We start from the raw sequence: 20578 nt of genomic DNA, 5'->3' as shown, positions 1-20578 counted from the left end.
ACTGGGATCAGTGAGTGAGCTGTACCGGGATCAGGGAGTGAGCTGTACCGGGATCAGTGAGTGAACTTTACCAGTATCAGTGAGTGAGCTTTACCAGGATCAGTGATTGAGCTGTACCTGGATCAGTGAGTGAGCTGCACCGGGATCAGTGAGTGAGCTGTACCGGGATCAGTGAGTGTGCTGTACCGGGATCAGTGAGTGATCTGTACCGGGATCAGTGAGTGAGCTGTACCAGGATCAGTGAGTGAGCTGTACCGGGATCAGTGAGTGAGTTGTATCGGGACCAGTGAGTGAGCTGTACCGGGATCAGTGAGTGAGCTGCACCAGGATCAGTGAGTGTGCTGTCCCAGGATCAGTGAGTGAGCTGTACCGGGATCAGTGAGTGAGCTGTACCGGGATCAGTGAGTGAGCTGCACCGGGATCAGTGAGTGAGCTGCACCGGGATCAGTGAGTGAGCTGTACCGGGACCAGTGAGTGAGCTGTACCAGGATCAGTGAGTGTGCTGTACCGGGATCAGTGAGTGAGTTGTGTCGGGACCAGTGAGTGAGTTGTATCGGGACTAGTGAGTGAGTTGTATCGGGACTAGTGAGTGAGCTGTACCAGGATCAGTGAGTGTGCTGTACCAGGATCAGTGAGTGAGCTGTACCGGGATCAGTGAGTGAGCTGTACCGGGATCAGTGAGTGAGCTGTACCAGGATCAGTGAGTGAGCTGTACCGGGATCAGTGAGTGAGCTGTACCAGGATCAGTGAGTGAGCTGTACCGGGATCAGTGAGTGAGCTCTACCGGGATCAGTGAGTTAGCTGTACCAGGATCAGTGAGTGAGCTGTACCGGGATCAGTGAGCGAGCTGTACCGGGATCAGTGAGTGAGCTGTACAAGGATCAGTGAGTGAGCTGTACCAGGATCAGTGAGTGAGCTGTACCGGGATCAGTGAGCGAGATGTACCGGGATCAGTGAGTGAGCTGTACCAGGATCAGTGAGTGAGCTGTACCGGGATCAGTGAGTGAGCTGTACCAGGATCAGTGAGTGAGCTGTACCGGGATCAGTGAGTGAGCTCTACCGGGATCAGTGAGTTAGCTGTACCAGGATCAGTGAGTGAGCTGTACCGGGATCAGTGAGCGAGCTGTACCGGGATCAGTGAGTGAGCTGTACGAGGATCAGTGAGTGAGCTGTACCAGGATCAGTGAGTGAGCTGTACCAGGATCAGTGAGTGTGCTGTACCAGGATCAGTGAGTGAGCTGTACCAGGATCAGTGAGTGAGCTGTACTGGGATCAGTGAGTGTGCTGTACCAGGATCAGTGAGTGAGCTGTACCGGGATCAGTGAGTGAGCTGTACCGGGATCAGTGAGTGAGCTGTACCAGGATCAGTGAGTGAGCTGTACCGGGATCAGTGAGTGAGCTGTACCAGGATCAGTGAGTGAGCTGTGCCGGGATCAGTGAGTGAGCTCTACCGGGATCAGTGAGTTAGCTGTACCAGGATCAGTGAGTGAGCTGTACCGGGATCAGTGAGCGAGCTGTACCGGGATCAGTGAGTGAGCTGTACGAGGATCAGTGAGTGAGCTGTACCAGGATCAGTGAGTGAGCTGTACCGGGATCAGTGAGCGAGCTGTACCGGGATCAGTGAGTGAGCTGTACCGGGATCAGTGAGTGAGCTGTACCAGGATCAGTGCGTGAGCTGTACCGGGTTCAGTGAGTGAGCTATACCGGGATCAGTGACTATGCTGTACCGGGAGACGGGAGAGTGCTGTACCGGGAGCAGGATTGCAGCAATGACATTAACTTCTGATCGGGCCAAGAAACCTCAGAGACTATCCAACGCTGGACGAATGTATCACTGGGCAAAGTGTAGTTTTGTTCGATGTACAACTGCTTTATTGCACAATAGGTAAAACATACAGAACACTGAGAGGGATAGAGTCCAGTGTAAGCAGTTCAACATCAGTTTGGAAACTGTCACTAAAATAAAGATCTAACGAAAACTTTTGATTACAAGTTGAAGTACAAACATTGATTCTGTTTCCGTATCTATCCCAGTGAGGATGCAGAGATTAATCTCCTTCACAGTCTTCTTCCGCCTTGATTTTTTTCTGGTGTATGACCTGATTTTCAAAAAAGTCTTTCTTCAAAGATCAGTAGAGATCCGAGAAAGTTTCCAACACTGAGAAACTGTATTCCCCCTGACTGAGGGGAAATGGTGAACTAATGGTCTAATGTGTAAAATAATGGCACAAGGCTCCCATTGCCAATATACCCCTGGATACCGAGCTCAGCCTCTGACTGTCTGAGGCATCAATCCACTCTTGGGTAACGTGCTGCCCTGGGGGAACACATGTCTGCAAAGACCCTACTCTGATATTAAATTACTGTTAAGATTCAACCAGCTTGAGATATGTTTCATAAAATATAAATTACATAAAGCCGACGGTGAAATTAACAGAATATGACATAACAATATATGATATCAGAAAATATGAAACGTTCTCATCGAATTAACTTGAGCATCATTGTAAAGGATATTTGACTACATTCATCAAATCCTCTCTGAATTTCCTCTGGGTCACTGCGTAAATAAAAGTGTTCGTGCAGCAACTCAGGAGCTGGAGCATGAAGCTGATTTCCGATACAAATGTGGGCGGAGAAACAGAGTATCCCAAGTAATCCAATCGTCTCAATATAGAACAGATCATGAACACCACCCATAACAGTATGAAATTCCCCGATATAACAAACAGTACAATCATCGATTTCCTTCGGTTCTCCATCTCTGGGTCACTGGGGTTCTCGCCACTGCTCCGACCCCGGAGTCTACTGCGGGCTCTGCTGGACACTAAAATGTGTCTGACCGTTAAAGCATTGAACAGTAGAATCAAAATAAATGGAATAAAAGGTGTTAAAATGTAATGCATTAATTCAACGATAGTCCAGACCAGCGAACGAGAGACACCAATTTTCACGTGGCAAAACCATGGACTGTTGGACAGCCAATATTCACTTGTATACAGAAAATACCAGAAAATGTTCCTCAGACAGCTCAGCACTGTCACTGTTCCTAGAACCACAGTCGCTGTTTGCTCCGTGCAATATTTCAATTTCAGCTTCTGGCAACAAATGGCCACAAATCGATCGAAGGTGAATGTGACCGTGAACCAGACAGAACAATCTGTGGCTACATAAAGCAGGATAGCATGGATATTACACATTCTAACGTGCAACAGAAAAAGAAATTGATCCCGATAAACAATAGGAATCTGCCTCAGTATCAGATCGATGATCACGACCAGTAGATCCGCCGCTGCCATGGCCACCAGGTAGTGAGTGACACATTTGGAGAGACCGCACTTTCCTCGAGACAGGATCACAATCGTCGCCACGTTAACTGTGAGCAAGAGGAAAGTCGGGACATTATTCACAAACAGCGGATACATACAGTAATTTGCTGTGTTTCCAAAGACATGACAGAGTCGGATCTATAACAGGGATAATATCGTTCTTCACAATAACATGAGATGCACCAAGAATTTTGCTGTTTGGCATTTCATCAAGTGATGGAACCGTATCATGTTATCAGTGATGGAGATACGTGGAGATGTCATTTGCAATCAGAGGAATCGGTAAAGGATCGCTAAAGATGTGACACAATGGGACCAAATGAAACACGGTTCAAACCAGAACCTGATTTTAGAACAAACCCTAAAATAATGAATGGAGAAGTGTGAGCTTCACCAACACGTGAGCCAGCGGGAGAATGAAATGGGGGCTATTTGCAGGATTGAATTGCAAAGTGTACGAGTTAGTTGTTGGAGTGATACAGCTGAACTTACTGTCCCGAGGTGGGGATGGAATAGAAGAGGCCTGGCAGTAAGAGGAATGGGACAATCGATGGTGCCCTTAGGATGGGATTGTAAGCTGACAACACCCACTCTCTGTGCTCATAGATCGACAATGGTCATTGGTTCAAGGCATTGAACGCACCTGTACAATGTCACAAACCAAACCTGGCTATCAAATGTTTGTAATCAATGCAATAGTATCATAAGAGTTACTGGATGAATAAAAATACTACAGTTCATCCAATTCACCTTGTAGCTTCCGGGTTGTCACACGATGTAATGATGATTGCGTCGTTGTCTCATCAGAGCAATCAATTGCAGCCAACAGTGTACAATCGAGCCAGGCATGAGTGGAAGAGAAGCCCCCTGGTGGCGAGCATTGGGAAGTACAGATCCAATGTCATGTGTCCCCTCTCAGCAGCTACTTTTACCACATGACATGTCTCCAATTACAACTGCAGCAACAAGGTATTTATATCTCGTCTTTAACACAGTGAAGCTTTCCAAGGTGCTCCGCAGGTGTATTATAATACAAAAAAATAATGTCCAGACACATAAGGATAAAGTGCAGCAGACGACCAAAGCTTAGTCCAAAAGGTCGGTTTGAATGAGCGTCTTAAAGGTGGAAATCGAGGTCGAGAGGCGGAGAAAGTTCGTCAGTGAATTCCAGAGCTCAGGGCCCAGTTAACATAAGGCACGGCCACCAATGTTTGAGCGATTACAATCAGGGATGCTCAAGAGTGCAGAATTAGAGGAGCGCAGATATCTTGGGGGGTTGTAGGACTGGGGAAGTTTACAGAGATAGGGAGGGGCCTTGCATGGATTTAACAACAATATCTTGAAATAGAGGCGTTACTTATCGGGGAGACAATGTAGGTCAGCAAGTACAGGGGGATGGGTGAACTTGGTGCGAGTTCTGACAGGCAGCCGAGTTTTGGATCAGCTCAAATTTACGTAGGGTAGAATGTGGCTGGGCAGGAATGCATTGGAACAGGCAATTCTACAGGTAACAAAGGAATGAGTGAGGGTTTCAGCAGCAGTTGAGCTGAGGCAGGAGTGGAGACGGGCGATGTTATGGAGGTGGAAAAAAGCAGTATTAGTTATGGAACGGTATATGTTCAGAAGCTCATCTCAGGGTCACATGTACCAGCAAGGTTGCAAACATTGTGATTGAGCCTCAGACAGAAGATGGGGAGAGTGATGGTGTAAGTGGCTGGAGAACGCAGTTTGTGGCAGGGACTGAAGGCAACAGCTTCCCAATATTTTATGGGAGAAAATGTCTGCTCATCCAGAACTGGATGTCAGACCACAGTCTGAAAATTTAGAGTCTTTTAAGGGGTCAAGGGAAGTGGTGGTGACTTCGAGCTGAGTGTCATCAGCGTACATGGGGAAACTGACGCTGTGTTTTCGGATGATGTCGCCAAGGGGTAGCATGCAGATGAGAAATAGGAGGGGGCCAAGGATAAATCCATGGAGGACACCAGATGTAACGATGTGGGAGCGGGAAGAGAAGCCTTTGCAGGTGATTCTCTGGCTAAGATAAGAAAGATAAGAATGAACAAGCCGAGTGCAGTCTCCCCCAGCTGGATGACTGTGGAGTGGCGTTGAAGGAGAATGGAGTGGTCAGCAGTGTGAAAGAATGCAGATATGTCAAGAAGGACGAGGAGGGATAGCTTATCTTTGTCACAGTCATGTAGGATGACATTTCTGACCATGATGAGCTGTTTCAGTAATGTGGCATGGCAGAAACCTGAGTGGACAGAATCGAACATGGAGGTGGGAAAGATGCACACGGATTTGCGAGGCGACAACACATTGAAGGACATTGGCGAGGAAAGGGTGGATGGACACAGTAGGTTTGAAGGAGAGGGGGATAGAGCGCGAGGAGAGAGAACCATTAACTGTGTCCGTTAACATGGGAGGCAGGAAGGAATGTTGGGTGGTGAGCAGTTTGGTGGTAATAGGGTCGAGGGAGCAGGAAGTGATACATGAACAATTTCAGCACAGGTAAGTCATGAGGGGAGATTAGAGAGAAAGTGGAAACATATGCAAGTCCCAGCCTAGGGCAGGGCGATCCTGAGAGGAAGTTTGTCACGGTGGCCTAGGGGAAGGAAGCAAAGTGGCAGAGGCAGCTGATCGGATGGTCTCAATCTTAGAGACAAAGAAGTGCATGAGCTCCTAATATTGTTGTGGGAGGTGAGGATGAAGGAGACTGGGGAGAGGGTTTAAGAAGATGGTTAGCAGTCGAGAATGGAAGTCTGGTTTATCTTTGCATTCCAGAATGATTCTGGAGTCGGGAGCAATTTTGTCAGACAGGAGCAGGACCCAATAATACATTATTATTGGCGGTGAATGGCTAAACCAGTTGTCTGCCATATCCGTTTAAATCTGTGTCTCTTGGACTTAAGGGAGTGAAGTTGGGTACTGTACCAGGGGGAACAGCCAGGGTGAGAGAGAGACTGATTGTTTTAATCAGGACTGGGCCAACAAATGTGGTGGTGAGGGTGTGGTTGAGCAGATCAGTAGCTGCAGAAATATCGTGGTGAATGGAGGGCCGAAGGCTGGACAGTTGGGATCTCGTAAGTGCAGTTGTAAGAGAGTCGGGAGAGAGAGTGTTCCAGGGCGGTCACAGAAGGACGTAGGGTTAGTGTGGGGCTAGGGGAAAGACACAGATACTCTCTCCTGAAAAGATAATTTCTGCAGCATATTTATCTAACTCGTCTCTGAATGACTCAACTCTCACTGCTTCCACCTTCTCCCTAGTGAGCCTGTTGGTATACATTTAAAATCACAACTAGTTTACTGGACAATTTCTGAATTACGTTACAGGTTACAGTTGGAACAATGCTGCTCTTACTGTAAATAGTGGAATAATATGATTCAAACTATAATCGCCAATATTTTGCGGTCAGTGCTCACCGCTGTCCTCGAACAATGCTGCCCACAAAGATCCAGTGATTCCTGTGGCATCAATATCACCCCGCTGATAGTAACTTGCATTTGAGGGCAAGTATAGGGGATCTCCAGACTCCAGCAACAGTGATGTCATGAAGCTGGCTCAGCAGCCAATCACATTGAACAATTCACAGATTGCAAATTGGGAAGTAAAATGCGCTGATTATCCTTCACTTTTTAATTGTTTTACAGAGAGTGAAATAAAGATTGGGACAAACACGGGAATAATGTAGAAACTGAAATAAGATAAGGAAACATGTTTTATAAGTTAGAAATAACATGGAATTTTTATCATTGTTAGAAGATTTTGACATAACGTCGGTATAAAATTAGATGTTTCGTGCCAGATCGATGGTTCAGCAGTAATTAGAATGTAATACACCATCAAAAACACAGTTACGTCTCTTTCAACAAGGCTTGACTATTTCCGGGGCTTTAAAGAGAGATATAACAGCATAAAAGTTGAAGTTATGTCAGCGAGTTGAATTGATTGCCAGCTGTGGGGAGTTTAACAGCGAGTCCTGGGGAGGAACAGGGAATGACTGGCAACAACTCCTTGATTTCCACCTGTAACTGCGCATGTGCTTACTCTGGACATTGCTCTCAGATTCACAGTTGAAATGATGGCAAATGCTGAGAGCAAATACCGGACCATTACACCAAAACTGGGTTTCAGAAGTGAGAATCGTAGAAACGTAGAAAAGTAGAGCACAGAAAGTGGCCAATCGGTGCATCGAATTTGTGCAGGCAACTATTTCCATTCTATTCAAACACTATGACTCTTGGTCTTTTCCTCAAGTGGTGTGAGTGCACTCGGCTTTTAATTCATATAATGAATAAATCACAATCCAACAACGAATGGTGTCACCAACAAAACACTACGCTGCAATGACTATACATTCGATCAGCGATATGATGAACTGTATCAGATCGGCACGGGATTCAATTAATAATGCAGATTCAGTCTCAGTAATCCAACCATTAAATGTGCTGCATAATAATAAACCGTGAATCCAAATTAGAACTGCAATTTAACTATTCAGAAACAGTGACATAACTTAAAACGGGAAATGATGGAAAGTGCGGCAGCTGAATCAGATTGTATTATCAATGCTTCTGTCAGTTAACTGTTCTGACTGATTTGCACAACAAAACAATCAACTGTATAATGCAGAAATTGCCTAAAGTTTGTGAGGTCATGAAACAGTTTCTCAGCCGAAACTCAGACTCACAATTTAGAGCAAAGTGTCCCCTTTAAATAGAACATAGAACATAGAACATAAAGTGAGAGAATAAGTAATATGGCTGGTCCCATTGCCTGACAGAACGGTCAGATCTAAATACGAATGCTGAAATGGAAATAATAATGACAAATGAAAGACACAGCAATCATTGAACTGCTAGCAATGAATGGGAGTTCACATCAGTGCAGTGTGGACCATAATCAAACATACACAGGAGCGATTCACAAAACAATGGAGAGGCAGGAGAAAGGAAGGAAGACACAAAGAAAGACAGGAAGACAGAGAGAAAGAATGAATGAATGAATGAATGAATTGCCGGAGTGCAACATCTTTCATGACCACAGGATGCCCCAAAATATTTTCAGACATCGATGTATTTTTGAAGTTTCTCAGTTGCTAAACTGCAAGGAAAGTACTTGAATAAAAATCTGGACACAGGGACTAAGAAGCCACTTACTGTTAATCTCGGGTTGTTGAAATACCGGCTGAAAGGAAGAACTTACCAGGGACACCGACAGCAGCCAGCAGAGGATAGTAAATCTTTTGGACATCAAAAATTGCCCATAGAATTCGGAGCTTGATGAGAAAACCAAGAGACATTTTCCCTTGCAAATAGAATCGATGAATCGATGGTTGGTATTAACGCTGGGAGTAATTCACCGATTGAGACAATGAGAAGATTCCTCTTATTTATAGACGAGAGAATCCATCCAGTTATAACATCGCCCCTGCTGACTGGGTTTAGTTACAGTTACTGAACAAACAGATGATGTCAACAACTTTCGTAGCAAGACTTTTAATAATATAAGCACAATTCCCAATCCGATAAAGCCCAGAAGACCTGGAGACGAAAGTCTCACATTCGTAAAAGAATGACATAATTGCCTTTTCTTAAAAAACTTATAAGGAAATACTGGGAATGGTAGAATCACAGAAAGTTACAGCACAGAGAGCGGTCATTGGGCCCACCGTGTCTGTGTGGCTGAAAAGGAGCTCTCCAGCCTAATCCCACTTTCCAGCTCTTGGTCCGTAGCCGTGTCGGTTACAGCACTTCACGTGTATAACAAAACACTTTGTAAATACGATGCGGCTTTCTGCATTTGCTACCATTCAGGCAGTGACCTCCAAACCGACACTAGTGTTTGGGTTCAGAAGTGTTCTTCACTAATCCCCTCTAAGCCTTCAAATCTTTATTTAATTCTCTCCCGCTTGGTTATTTCCATCTCTGCTGAGGGAATTAGCTCCTTCCGATCCCACTCTATCTAGGCCCCACATCATTTCATGCACCGCAATCAAATCTCCCCTCCGCATTCTCTGTTCCACAGTAAACAACCGCGGGCTATTCAATCTTGTCTCATGGCTAAAATTGTCCAGTCCTGGCAACATCGTCGTGAATCTCCCTTGCACCCTCTGCAGTTCAATTAACATTTCCTGTGATTTGGTGACCAGAACAGTGCTCAGTACTCTAGCTTTGGCCTAACAACTGTTTTAAACAGTTCAAGCATAATCTCCTTGCTCTTATGTTCTCGGCCTCGGCTAATAAAGGAAAGTAACCCATATGTCTTCTAAGCTATCTTATCTACTGGTCCTTCTACCTTCAGGGATCTGTGGCCATACATTCTGTGGACAATGTCCCTATGATCCTCTATCACTTATTGTGTATTCCAGTGCCTTGATGGCCCTCCCCAGTTGATTACCTTATACTTCTCCTGACTCAATTCCAGTTGTCACTTTTCTGTCCACCTGACCAGGCCATTGATTTTAGACCACCAAAGTGGATAACCTCACATTTATCTACATTACACCACATCCACTGGTTCTCCCTTGTCCACTCTACAAGTTACATCCTCAAAAAATTCTAGAAGATTTTTCAAGCATGATTCCCTTTCATAAATCCATGCTGACTTGGACCGATCCTGTCACTGCTTTCCAAATGCGCTGTTATTACATAGAAAATAGGTGCAGGAGCAGGCCATTCAGCCCTTCTAGCCTGCACCGCCATTCAATGAGTTCATGGCTGAACATGAAACTTCAGTACCCCCTTCCTGCTTTCTCGCCATAACCCTTGATCCCCCGAGTAGTAAGGACTTCATCTAACTCCCTTTTGAATATATTTAGTGAATTGGCCTCAACTACTTTCTGTGGTAGAGAATTCCACAGGTTCACCACTCTCTGGGTGAAGAAGTTTCTCCTCATCTCGGTCCTAAATGGCTTACCCCTTATCCTCAGACTGTGACCCCTGGTTCTGGACTTCCCCAACATTGGGAACATTCTTTCTGCATCTAACCTGTCTAAACCCGTCAGAATTTTAAACGTTTCTATGAGGTCCCCTCTCATTCTTCTGAACTCCAGTGAATACAAGCCCAATTGATCCAATCTTTCTTGATAGGTCAGTCCCGCCATCCCGGGAATCAGTCTGGTGAACCTTCGCTGCACTCCCTCAATAGCAAGAATGTCCTTCCTCAAGTTAGGAGACCAAAACTGTACACAATACTCCAGGTGTGGCCTCACCAAGGCCCTGTACAACTGTAGCAACACCTCCCTGCCCCTGTATTCAAATCCCCTCGCTATGAAGGCCAACATGCCATTTGCTTTCTTAACCGCCTGCTGTACCTGCATGCCAACCTTCAATGACTGATGTACCATGACACCCAGGTCTCGTTGCACCTTCCCTTTTCCTAATCTGTCACCATTCAGATAATAGTCTGTCTCTCTGTTTTTACCACCAAAGTGGATAACCTCACATTTATCCACATTATACTTCATCTGCCATGCATTTGCCCACTCACCTAACCTATCCAAGTCACTCTGCAGCCTAATAGCATCCTCCTCGCAGCTCACACTGCCACCCAACTTAGTATCATCCGCAAATTTGGAGATACTGCATTTAATCCCCTCGTCTAAATCATTAATGTACAATGTAAACAGCTGGGGCCCCAGCACAGAACCTTGCGGCACTCCACTAGTCACTGCCTGCCATTCTGAAAAGTACCCGTTTACTCCTACTCTTTGCTTCCTGTCTGACAACCAGTTCTCAATCCACGTCAGCACACTACCCCCAATCCCATGTGCTTTAACTTTGCACATTAATCTCTTGTGTGGGACCTTGTCGAAAGCCTTCTGAAAGTCCAAATATACCACATCAACTGGTTCTCCTTTGTCCACTTTACTGGAAACATCCTCAAAATAATTTAATAATTGATTTGAAATATAGAAACATAGAAATTAGGTGCAGAAACTGGCCATTCGTCCCTTCGAGCCTGCACCGCCATTCAATAAGATTATGACTGATCATTCAACCTCAGTACACCTTTCCTGCTTTCTCTCATATCCCTTGATCCATTTGGCCGTAAGGGCCATATCTAACTTCCTTTTGATTATATCTAATGAACTGGCCTCAACAACTTTCAGCAGTCGTGAATTCCACAGGTTAACCATTCTTTGAGTGAAGAAGTTTCTCCTCATCTCGGTCCTAAATAGCTTACCACTTATTCTTAGTCTGTGACTCTGATTCTGGAACTCCCCAGCAACGGGAACATTCTTCCTGCCTCTAATCTGTCCAATCCCGTCAGAATTTTATATGTTTCTATGAGATCCCCTCTCAATCTTCTAAACTCCAGTGAATGCAGGCCCAGTCGATCCAGTCTCTCCTCATATGTCAGTCCTGCCATCCCGGGAATCAGTCTGGTGAACCTTCACTGTACTCCCTCAATAGCAAGAGCGTCTTTCCTCAGATTAGGAGACTAAAACTGAACACAAAATTCCAGGTGTGGCTTCACTAAGGCGCTGTACAAGTGCTGTAAGACCTCCTTGCTCCTGTACTCAAATCCTTTAGCTATGAAGGCCAATATGCCATTAGGCTTCTTCATCGCCTGATGTATCTGAATTCCAAACTTCAATGACTGATGTACCATGACACCCAGGTCTCATTGCACCTCCCCTTTTCTTAATCTGTCACCATTCAGCTAAGATTCTGTCTTCCTGTTTTTGCCACCAAAGTGGATAACCTCACATTAATCCACATTATACTGCATCTGCCATGCATTTGCACATTCACCGAACCTGTCCAAATCACTCTGCAGCCTCTTAGCATCCTCCTCACAACTCACTCCGCCATCCAGCTTAGTGTCATCTGCAAACTTGGAGATATTACATTCAATTCCTTCATCTAAATCATTGATGTATATTGTAAATAGATGGGTTCCCAGCACAGAACCCTGCTGCTCTCCACTGGTCACTGCCTGCCATTCTGCAAAGGATCCGTTTATTCCGACTCTCTGCTTCCTGTCTGCCAACCAGTTCTCTATCCACGTCAATACATTACCCCCAATACCACGTGCTTTAATTTTGCAAAATAATCTCTTGTGTTGGACCTTGTCAAAAGTCTTTTGAAAGTCCACATACACTACATCCGCTGGTTCTTCCTTGTCCTCTCTCGTTACATCCTCAAAAAATTCTAGAAGATTTGTCAAGCAAGATTTCCCTTTCATAAATCAATGCTGACTTGAACCAATCCTGTCACTGCTTTCCAAACGCGTTGCTATTTCATCTTTAATAATTGATTCCAACATTTTTCCCACCAACGACGTAACTGAACTATAAATCCCTGTTTTCTCTCTCCCTCGTTTTTTAAAAAGTGGTGTTACATTAGCTACCCTCCAGTCGATAGGAACTGATCCAGAGTTAATAGAATGTTGAAAAATGATCACCAATGCATCCACTATTTCTAGGACCATTTCCTTAAGTACTCTGGGATGCAGCCTATCAGGCCCCGGGGATTTATTGACCTTCCATCCCATCAATTTCCCCAACACAATTTCCTGACTAATCAGGATTTCCTTCAGTTCCTCCTTTTCGCTAGATCTTCGAATACCTAGTATTTCCGGAAGGTTATTTGTGTCTTCCTTAGTGAAGACAGATCCAAAGTATTTGTTCAATTGGTCTGTCATTTCCTTGTTCCCCATTATAAATTCACCTGATTCTTACTGCTAAGGACCTACGTTTGTCTTCACTAATCTTTTTCTCTGCACATATCTATCAAAGCTTTTGCAGTCAGTTTTTATGTTGACTGCAAGCATCCTCTCATACTTTATTTACCCCTCCTAATTACACCCTTTGTCCTCCTCTGCAGAATTCTAAATTTCTCCCAGTCCTCAGGTTTGCTGCTTTTTCTGGCCAATTTATATGTCTCTTCCTTGGATTTAATAATATTCTTAATTTCCCTTGTTAGCCACGGTTGAGTCACCTTCCCCTTTTTATTTTTACTCGAGACAGGGATGTACAATTGTTCAAGTTCATCCATGTAATCGATAAATGTCTGCCATTGCCTAACCACTGTCAACTCTTTAAGTATCATTTGCCAGTCTATCCTAGCCAATTCACGTCTCATACCATCGAAGTTACCTTTCCTTAAGTTCAGGTTCATAGTCTCTCAAATAACACTGTCACTCTCCATCTTAATAAAGAATTCTACCATATTATGGTCACTCTTCCCCAGAGGGCCTCGCACAACAAGATTGCTAATGAATCCTCTCTCATTGCACAACACCCAGTCAAGGATGGCCAGCTCTCGAGTTGGTTCCTCGACATATTGGTCGAGAAAGCCATCCCTAATACACTCCAGGAAATCCTCCTCCACTGCATTGCTCCAGCTCGGTTAGCCCAATCTATATGGAGATTAAAGTCACCCATGATTACTGCTGTACCTTTATTGCACGCATCCCTAATTTCTTGTTTGATGCCATACCCAACCTCACTACTACTGTTTGGTCGTCTGTACACAACTCCCACTAGCGTTTTCTGCCCTTTGGTATTCCGCAGCTCTACCCATACAGATTCCACATCATCCAAGCTAATGTGCTTCCTTACTATTGCGTTAATTTCCTCTTTAACCAGCAACGCTACCCCACCTCCTTTTTCTTTCTATCTATCCTTCCTGAATGTTGAATACCCCTGGATCTTGAGTTCCCAGCCTTGGTCACCCTGGAGCAATATCTCCGTAATCCCAATTATATCATAATCATGAATAGCTGCCTGTGCAGTTAATTCATCCACCTTATTACGAATACTCCTAGCATTGAGGCACAGAGCTTTCAGGCTTGTCTTTTTAACACACTTTTTCCCTTTTGACTTTTCCTGTAATGTGGCCCTTTTTGATTTTTGTCTTGGGTTTCTCTGCCCTCCATTTTTATTATTCTTCTTTCTATCTTTTGCTTCTGCCCCCATTCTACTTCCCTTTGTCTGCCTGCATAGGTTCCCATCCCCCTGCCATATTAGTTTACCCCCTCCCCAACAGCACTAGCAAACACTCCCCCGAGGACATTGGTTCCGGCCCTGCCCAGGTGCAGACTGTCCGGTTTGTACTGGTCCCACCTTCCCCAGAACCGGTTCCAATGTCCCAGGAATTGAATCCCTCCCTCTTACACCACTCCTCAAGCTACGTATTCATCTTAGCTCTCCTTCTATTTCTACTCTGACTAGCATTTGGCACTGGCAGCAATCCTGAGATTACTGCCTTCAAGGTCCTACTTTCTAATTTAATTATGAGCTCCCTAAATTCAGCTTGTAGGACCTCATCCCGCTTTTTACCTATATCGATGGTACCTATATGCACCATGACAACTGTCTGTTCACTCTCCCCCTCCAGAATGCCCTACAGCCGCTCTGAGACATCCTTGACCCTTGCACCAGGGAGGCAACATACCATCCTGGAGTCTCGGTTGCGACCGCAGAAACGCCTATCTATCCCGCTTAAAATAGAATCCCCCACCACTATAGCTCTCCCAATCTTTTTCCTGCCCTCCTGTGCAGCAGAGCCAACCACGGTGCCATGAACTTGGCTACTGCTGCCTTCCCCTGATTATCTATCTCTTCCAACAATATCTAAAGCGGTATATCTGTTTTGGAGGGAGATGACCACAGGGGACTCGTGCACTACCTTCCTACTCCTGCTCTGCCTGTTGGTCACCCATCTCCTATCTGCATTTGTAACCTTTACCTGCAGTGTGACCAACTCACTAAACGTGCTATTCACGACATCCTCAGCATCGCACATGCTCCAGAGTGAATCCATGTGCAGCTCCAGTGCCGTCATGCGGTTTAACAGGAGCTGCAGCTGGATACACCTCCTGCACACCTCATCGTCTGGGACACTGGAATCGTCCCTGATTTCCCACTTGGCACAGGAGGAGCATGGCACAGGTCTGGGCTCTCCTGCCATGACTTAACCCTTAAAATAACCTAATTTGGCAACAATGCCAACGGTTTCTTCCTGACAAGATAAGGAAACAAGAAAAACTACTCACCAATCAAACAGCCAATCACTTACCCTCTTGCTGTGACATCACACTTTGTTTTCTTTTCCTCCCAGGTGGGGAGTTAGCACTGGTGGGGAAAACAAGACAAAGCAACACCTCCCATTCCCACTTGCCCGAACTCTCCCACTTACCAAACTCTTATCTTTGCACTCTGAGCTGCTGCTGCACTCCGAGTAAGGAAGTCATGCTACAATCATACAGGGCCCTGGTCAGACCACACCTGGAGTACTGCGCACAGTTTTGATCTCCTTATCTGAGGAAGGATATACTTGCCTTGGAGCTGGTACAACGGAGGTTCACCAGATTGATTCCTGGGATGAGAGGACTGTCCTATGGTGACAGATTGTGTAGAATGGGTTGATACTCTCTGGAGTTTAGAAGAAGGAGAGGTGATCTCATTGAAACCCTCAATATTCTGAAGGGGATTGACAGGGTAGATGCCGAGAAGCCCGGCTAGCTCAGTATGTAGAGAACTCTTAACCTGAGGGTCATGGGTTTGAACCCCACTTTGGGAGATTACTTTTCCTTAAATTTATGTTGCTTTCACGGAAAAACATCATTAGTGAACCCATGATCTTCTTTTGCACAATGAAAGAAACGCGAACTGAGGGAGAGTTGATAATTTAATAATTTGTTCTGTGCTCTGTATAAGAACACAAGAACCAGGACCAGGAGTTGGCCATTTGGCCCTTCGAGCCTGCCTTCTTTTGCACTGAAACAAATTATGACCGTGAGTTTAAATAAGCAGTGCGAGATATTTAGACGGCACCTTTCAATGCTTCACAAAACCATTCCTTTCGCTACAGCCATCCGGGATCGATTCCTGGTTTGGGAAGTAACTTTGATATCACCGTTTGTAATTGAAGTGGAGTAATTTTATGAAGTTAGATGGATGTCCCAAAGCACTTCAGAGTGGTGTCAAAATAAATGAGTTTGTAATTAAAAATAATGAATATCCAGACTGCGATTCAAACCCACATCTCCAGAGGAGACTGCAACTTAAATACAGCACCTTAGACCTCTTGGCCATCCTGCCTATTGGATGTGCTCCTTGCAAGTTATTAATCTGGAAAGTTTCAGACCAGGCGCTTGTTCAGTGTTGCTGGAAGGCCCAGTGACCGGGATATCCTCTCCCCCGGGGCCTGAGTCTGTGCTCGGTGCACGGAGAGCTTTGGCCCGGGTCCGAGGTAGTTTGCATCATGCGACAATGTACCCCGGACTGCTTTTGTTCAATTTTATCACAGACAAGTTTTTGTTTCAAAAATAATGTTTCCACCCAGGCTCAATCGGGCACCTTGCATGTGTGAAACGAACGTGATCATGGCTGCACTACAGAAACTGCTGGTTAGCTCATTGCCCAGAGAAAAGTGTTCAGCAACAAGCTGAAATGCTCAATACCTCTCTCTGCAAAAAGTTCCTTTCACAAACATTTCTCTGACCGGAACTGCACAAAACAACACTGTTCTCCTTTCAAAGTCATTAAACTCCCAAATGTCTGCGTCTGTAATTTTCTGGACAAGGATAAGGACTGAAAGTGCTTTGTGATCAGAAAATTGCCGGAACCCCTGTGGTTAATGACAGGGCTTTTGATGGTTAATTTCCATACACACCTTGGAATTCAGGAGAACCTGTTTCGTGGTTTGAAGTTCGAGGTAAACCCATGGGGCGGAGCCAACAGGCGCCTGGCAGCAATCAGCGACAGGAACATGCAACTTAAGCAGGCCCAGATATCAACGGCATTACCATCGCCGAATCCCCCACCATCAACATCCTGGGGGTCACCATTGACCAGAAACTTAACTGGACCAGCCACATAAATACTGTGGCAACAAGAGCAGATCATGGCTGGGTATTCTGCGGCGAGTGTCACTTCTCCTGACTCCCCAAAGCCTTTCCACCATCTACAAGGCACAAGTCAGGAGTCTGATGGAATACTCTCCACTTGCCTGGATGAGTGCGGATCCAACAACACTCGAGAAGCTCGACACCATCCAGGACAAAGCAGCCCGCTTAATGGGCACCTCATCCACCACCTTCAACATTCACTCCCTCCACCACCGGTGCACCGTGTTTACAGTGTGCACCATTTACAAGATGCACTGCAGCAACTCGCCAAGGCTTCTTCGGCAGCACCTCCCAAACCCGCGACCTCTGCTGCCTAGAAGGACAAGGGCAGCAGGCGCGTGGGAACACCATCTCCTCCATTCTGGGGAGAGGGTGAATAGCCAGAGGTCATGGTCCATATCAGGACCAATGACATGGGTAGAAAGAGAGATGAGGTCCTGCAGGCAGAGTTTAAGGAGCTAGGAGAGAGATTAAAAAGCAGGACCTCAAAGGTAGTAAACTCTGGATTATTCTCGGTGCCATGAGCGAGTGAGTACAGAAATAGAAGGTAGAGCAGGTGAATACGTGGCTGGAGAGATGGTGCAGGCGGGAGGGCTTTAGTTTCCTGAGGCATCGGGACCACTTCTGGGGGAGGTGGGACCTGTACAAGCCGGACATTTGCATCTAAACAGAGCTGGGACGAATATCCTCGCGGAGGGTTTTGTAGAATTTACCAATATCTCGCAAAGATTCCAGGTACCTTTCCCCTACAGAGGAGAAGAATCCCTTTCTGGGCTTTTAAAATGAGTTTAAAGGGGCAGACGAAGCCTGCGGCGGATAAGAGGGGGTGCATTCATGGAGACACCCCCCCCCCCAGTGTTTGGACTCATTGGAAAAGTTATTCAAAATGGACCGAAATTACAGAAGCTTGAGATCCCCTAAACATCTCTGGGAAGGAGCATATCAATTTTAAGATTCTACAAAATTTTGGCTGCAAAAAGGAGTTATCAAATACAGGAGGTGGGACCAAATTTGTGTATTAAGGACCCCAGACTGTTTGGGGGAACTATTCACCCCCTAAGAGATAATCGAATTACCCAATCAAGCACAATGGAAATCATGGTCAGAAAAACTGGACAATCTTAAAACAATGCAAAAACCGTGATAGCACATTCTCACATCCTAATCGAGTTACTGCTGACAAAGGAGACATTTGAAAATCAATGGGCAGAGCAGTTTAAACCGAACCCAAGATATTTGATGGGAGAAAACGGAGCTTTTTTGGGGGATATATCTATCTCCCATTTTACAAGAAAAGACCAGCAAGGAGCAGCACGCAGACTAGCAGAACTCAAAACTAGCAGAACACAGAGACTGGAACACAGACGCAGACAAGCAGCCTGCTTACTCTACAGTGAAGAAATGGAATAGTGAAGGAAACTACCAGAACTGATCAGGACCAACTGAGCACGAGGCGGACAAAATGGAAGGTTGTCAGCAACCAAATTGACAAACCAGGGTTACCAAAACCAACGAAACGACCAACCGAAACCAACTCAGCAAAAACTGAGGAATCGAACTTTATTTCCACTCTACAATCTGCTTCTGAACGATCAACGGGTGAGGAATTACCAAAAGGGACTAATTAAAACTATTCCTAACCAAAGAAAGTGGGTACTTATCCCATACATAACTTACCACATCAACGGACGCACCCCAACAGAAGACTACGCAGTCCGAAGTCCTCTCCTCCGTCCAGGGTTCGGCTCGCCTAGAATGCCAAGTGCAGCGAACCCTGAAACTGCGATTCACCGGCAACTGTCTAAAGGGATTGGTGAGTCTAGCCCCTGAACCCTCAGAGCTATAACTTAGTTAGTTAGGGGAATTGGGAGTGGGGAGACTGGGATAACTTGTGTAAATGTATCTGCATTCTCCTCTTTACCCCATTTAGAGTTTCAGCTGTATTATTTTCCCCACAGGCTGTAATTTGACAATTTATTCAATGTGTTGTACCCCTCAGTGTGTATTGGTCTGTGTGTGTTATTAAAGGTGTGCCTTTTACTTCTTTTTAAACACAATAAAGCCATACCTTCTTCCTACCTTGAAACCGATTGTCTGTCCAAGTCTGTCACAGTACCTTCATAATTCCAGTGTCTAGAACCAAGGGTGTGGGAGCGATTCGGAACCACTCATATAAGGTCAGAAGGGAAAGCTGACCCCCTGCAAACCACCCCTTACATAATGGCGACCCAGATGGGACATTGGTACAAGGGACGTGATAAGAGAGAGACTGGTTTCAGGAAACAAAGCAAAATGGAAGAGAGGATTTCCTCGTATGTGTTTAAGAGGGTAAATGTGGTTAAGGAGTGGGCTCTCGATCTATTGTATGCTGAGCGTCCGGAAGATGCTGCAGCTCAATGGACCGAGAGCAAGGACCATAAAAGGTCGATAGAGAAGGCAATTTGGCAAATTTGCCTTCAGCAACAGATCCGGCTTCTAGATGAGGAGAATGAGAAATTAAAGGGAGTTTTGAGACAGGCAGAAGAGAGGTCCAGCGCAAGGGCCACAGTCTGGGAAAGGCTGTGGACGGAGGTGGGACAGTTAAAGGAAAGTAGAGAGCTCACTAAAGAAAGGAACAAAATCCAATTGGACCTTTTACAGTGTAAGATTATTGTAGCCAAGAATAGCGAACGGGCATTGCGGGAAGAGAATTCCTGCCTCGCCAAGCAAGTTAAAGATTATGGGGAGAGGGTGAGAGACATTCAGGTAGTCTATAAGGTAGCCAGTACCAGGGAATTTGAGGCAGGAGACCACTGCCCTTGCCAGCAGCAGATCCAAAGCTTGAACCTTGCTCTATCCCGGGCTAAATCATTGGTGTGCCTGATAAACCCGGGTTTAGCCCAGGAACGCCTGGTTGGGCAAAGAGAAACCCCTCAGTCACTGCCTGCAGCTCCCAGGAATGGCCCGGGGCATCAAAAGTATCAGCCAGAGTGCGGGCCAGGCCAGCATTGCGAACTACCAACACCGGCAGCCCCGAGTTTTAACTCGGCTTGGCAGCAGGGGGAAGAGGGCGAGCCAATACAAGAAGGGCCGGAAACAGGGCCATGCACCCGGTCCGGCAGCAGAAGTTTGGCCCGCTTGATGCCAATGGGGCAGCAGGACCCCCAGAAAGCAACTTCGTAGTTCCCCATGACACCCAAAAACGGAGGGTTATGATAGGCCACCTAAGTAAGCTCACCCAACAGGGGGATCTCTCGGTACACTTCCTGGAAGTGGAACACACAGGGGATATTAACGGGTGCGATGATTCAGAGCAGGCTAAGCTGTTGACCTTCTCGCTAGACACCAAGCTGTGCCATTCCCTCTCTGCAGACAGCAGAAAGGGGCGAAACACGTACGCTACGGTTAA

The 20578-nt window shown here is 45.7% G+C and overlaps 1 protein-coding gene across 1 annotated transcript; it reads right to left on the bottom strand.

Moving 5' to 3' along the window:
- Positions 1 to 2501: 2501 nt before the first annotated feature.
- LOC139256615 (probable G-protein coupled receptor 139) lies at positions 2502 to 8629 on the bottom strand. The gene is made up of 2 exons (XM_070874275.1): positions 8533 to 8629; positions 2502 to 3376 (listed from the first exon to the last, which is right to left on the bottom strand). Exons 1-2 carry the CDS (start codon positions 8627 to 8629, stop codon positions 2502 to 2504), a joined length of 972 nt encoding a protein of 323 aa, XP_070730376.1.
- Between the last annotated feature and the right edge of the window lie 11949 nt (positions 8630 to 20578).

This window comes from Pristiophorus japonicus, unplaced genomic scaffold, assembly GCF_044704955.1.
Source record: "Pristiophorus japonicus isolate sPriJap1 unplaced genomic scaffold, sPriJap1.hap1 HAP1_SCAFFOLD_75, whole genome shotgun sequence".
Classification (NCBI taxonomy): domain Eukaryota; kingdom Metazoa; phylum Chordata; class Chondrichthyes; family Pristiophoridae; genus Pristiophorus; species Pristiophorus japonicus.
Note: the sequence above shows the minus strand (reverse complement) of the source record. Positions and strands in the feature narration are given on the sequence as shown.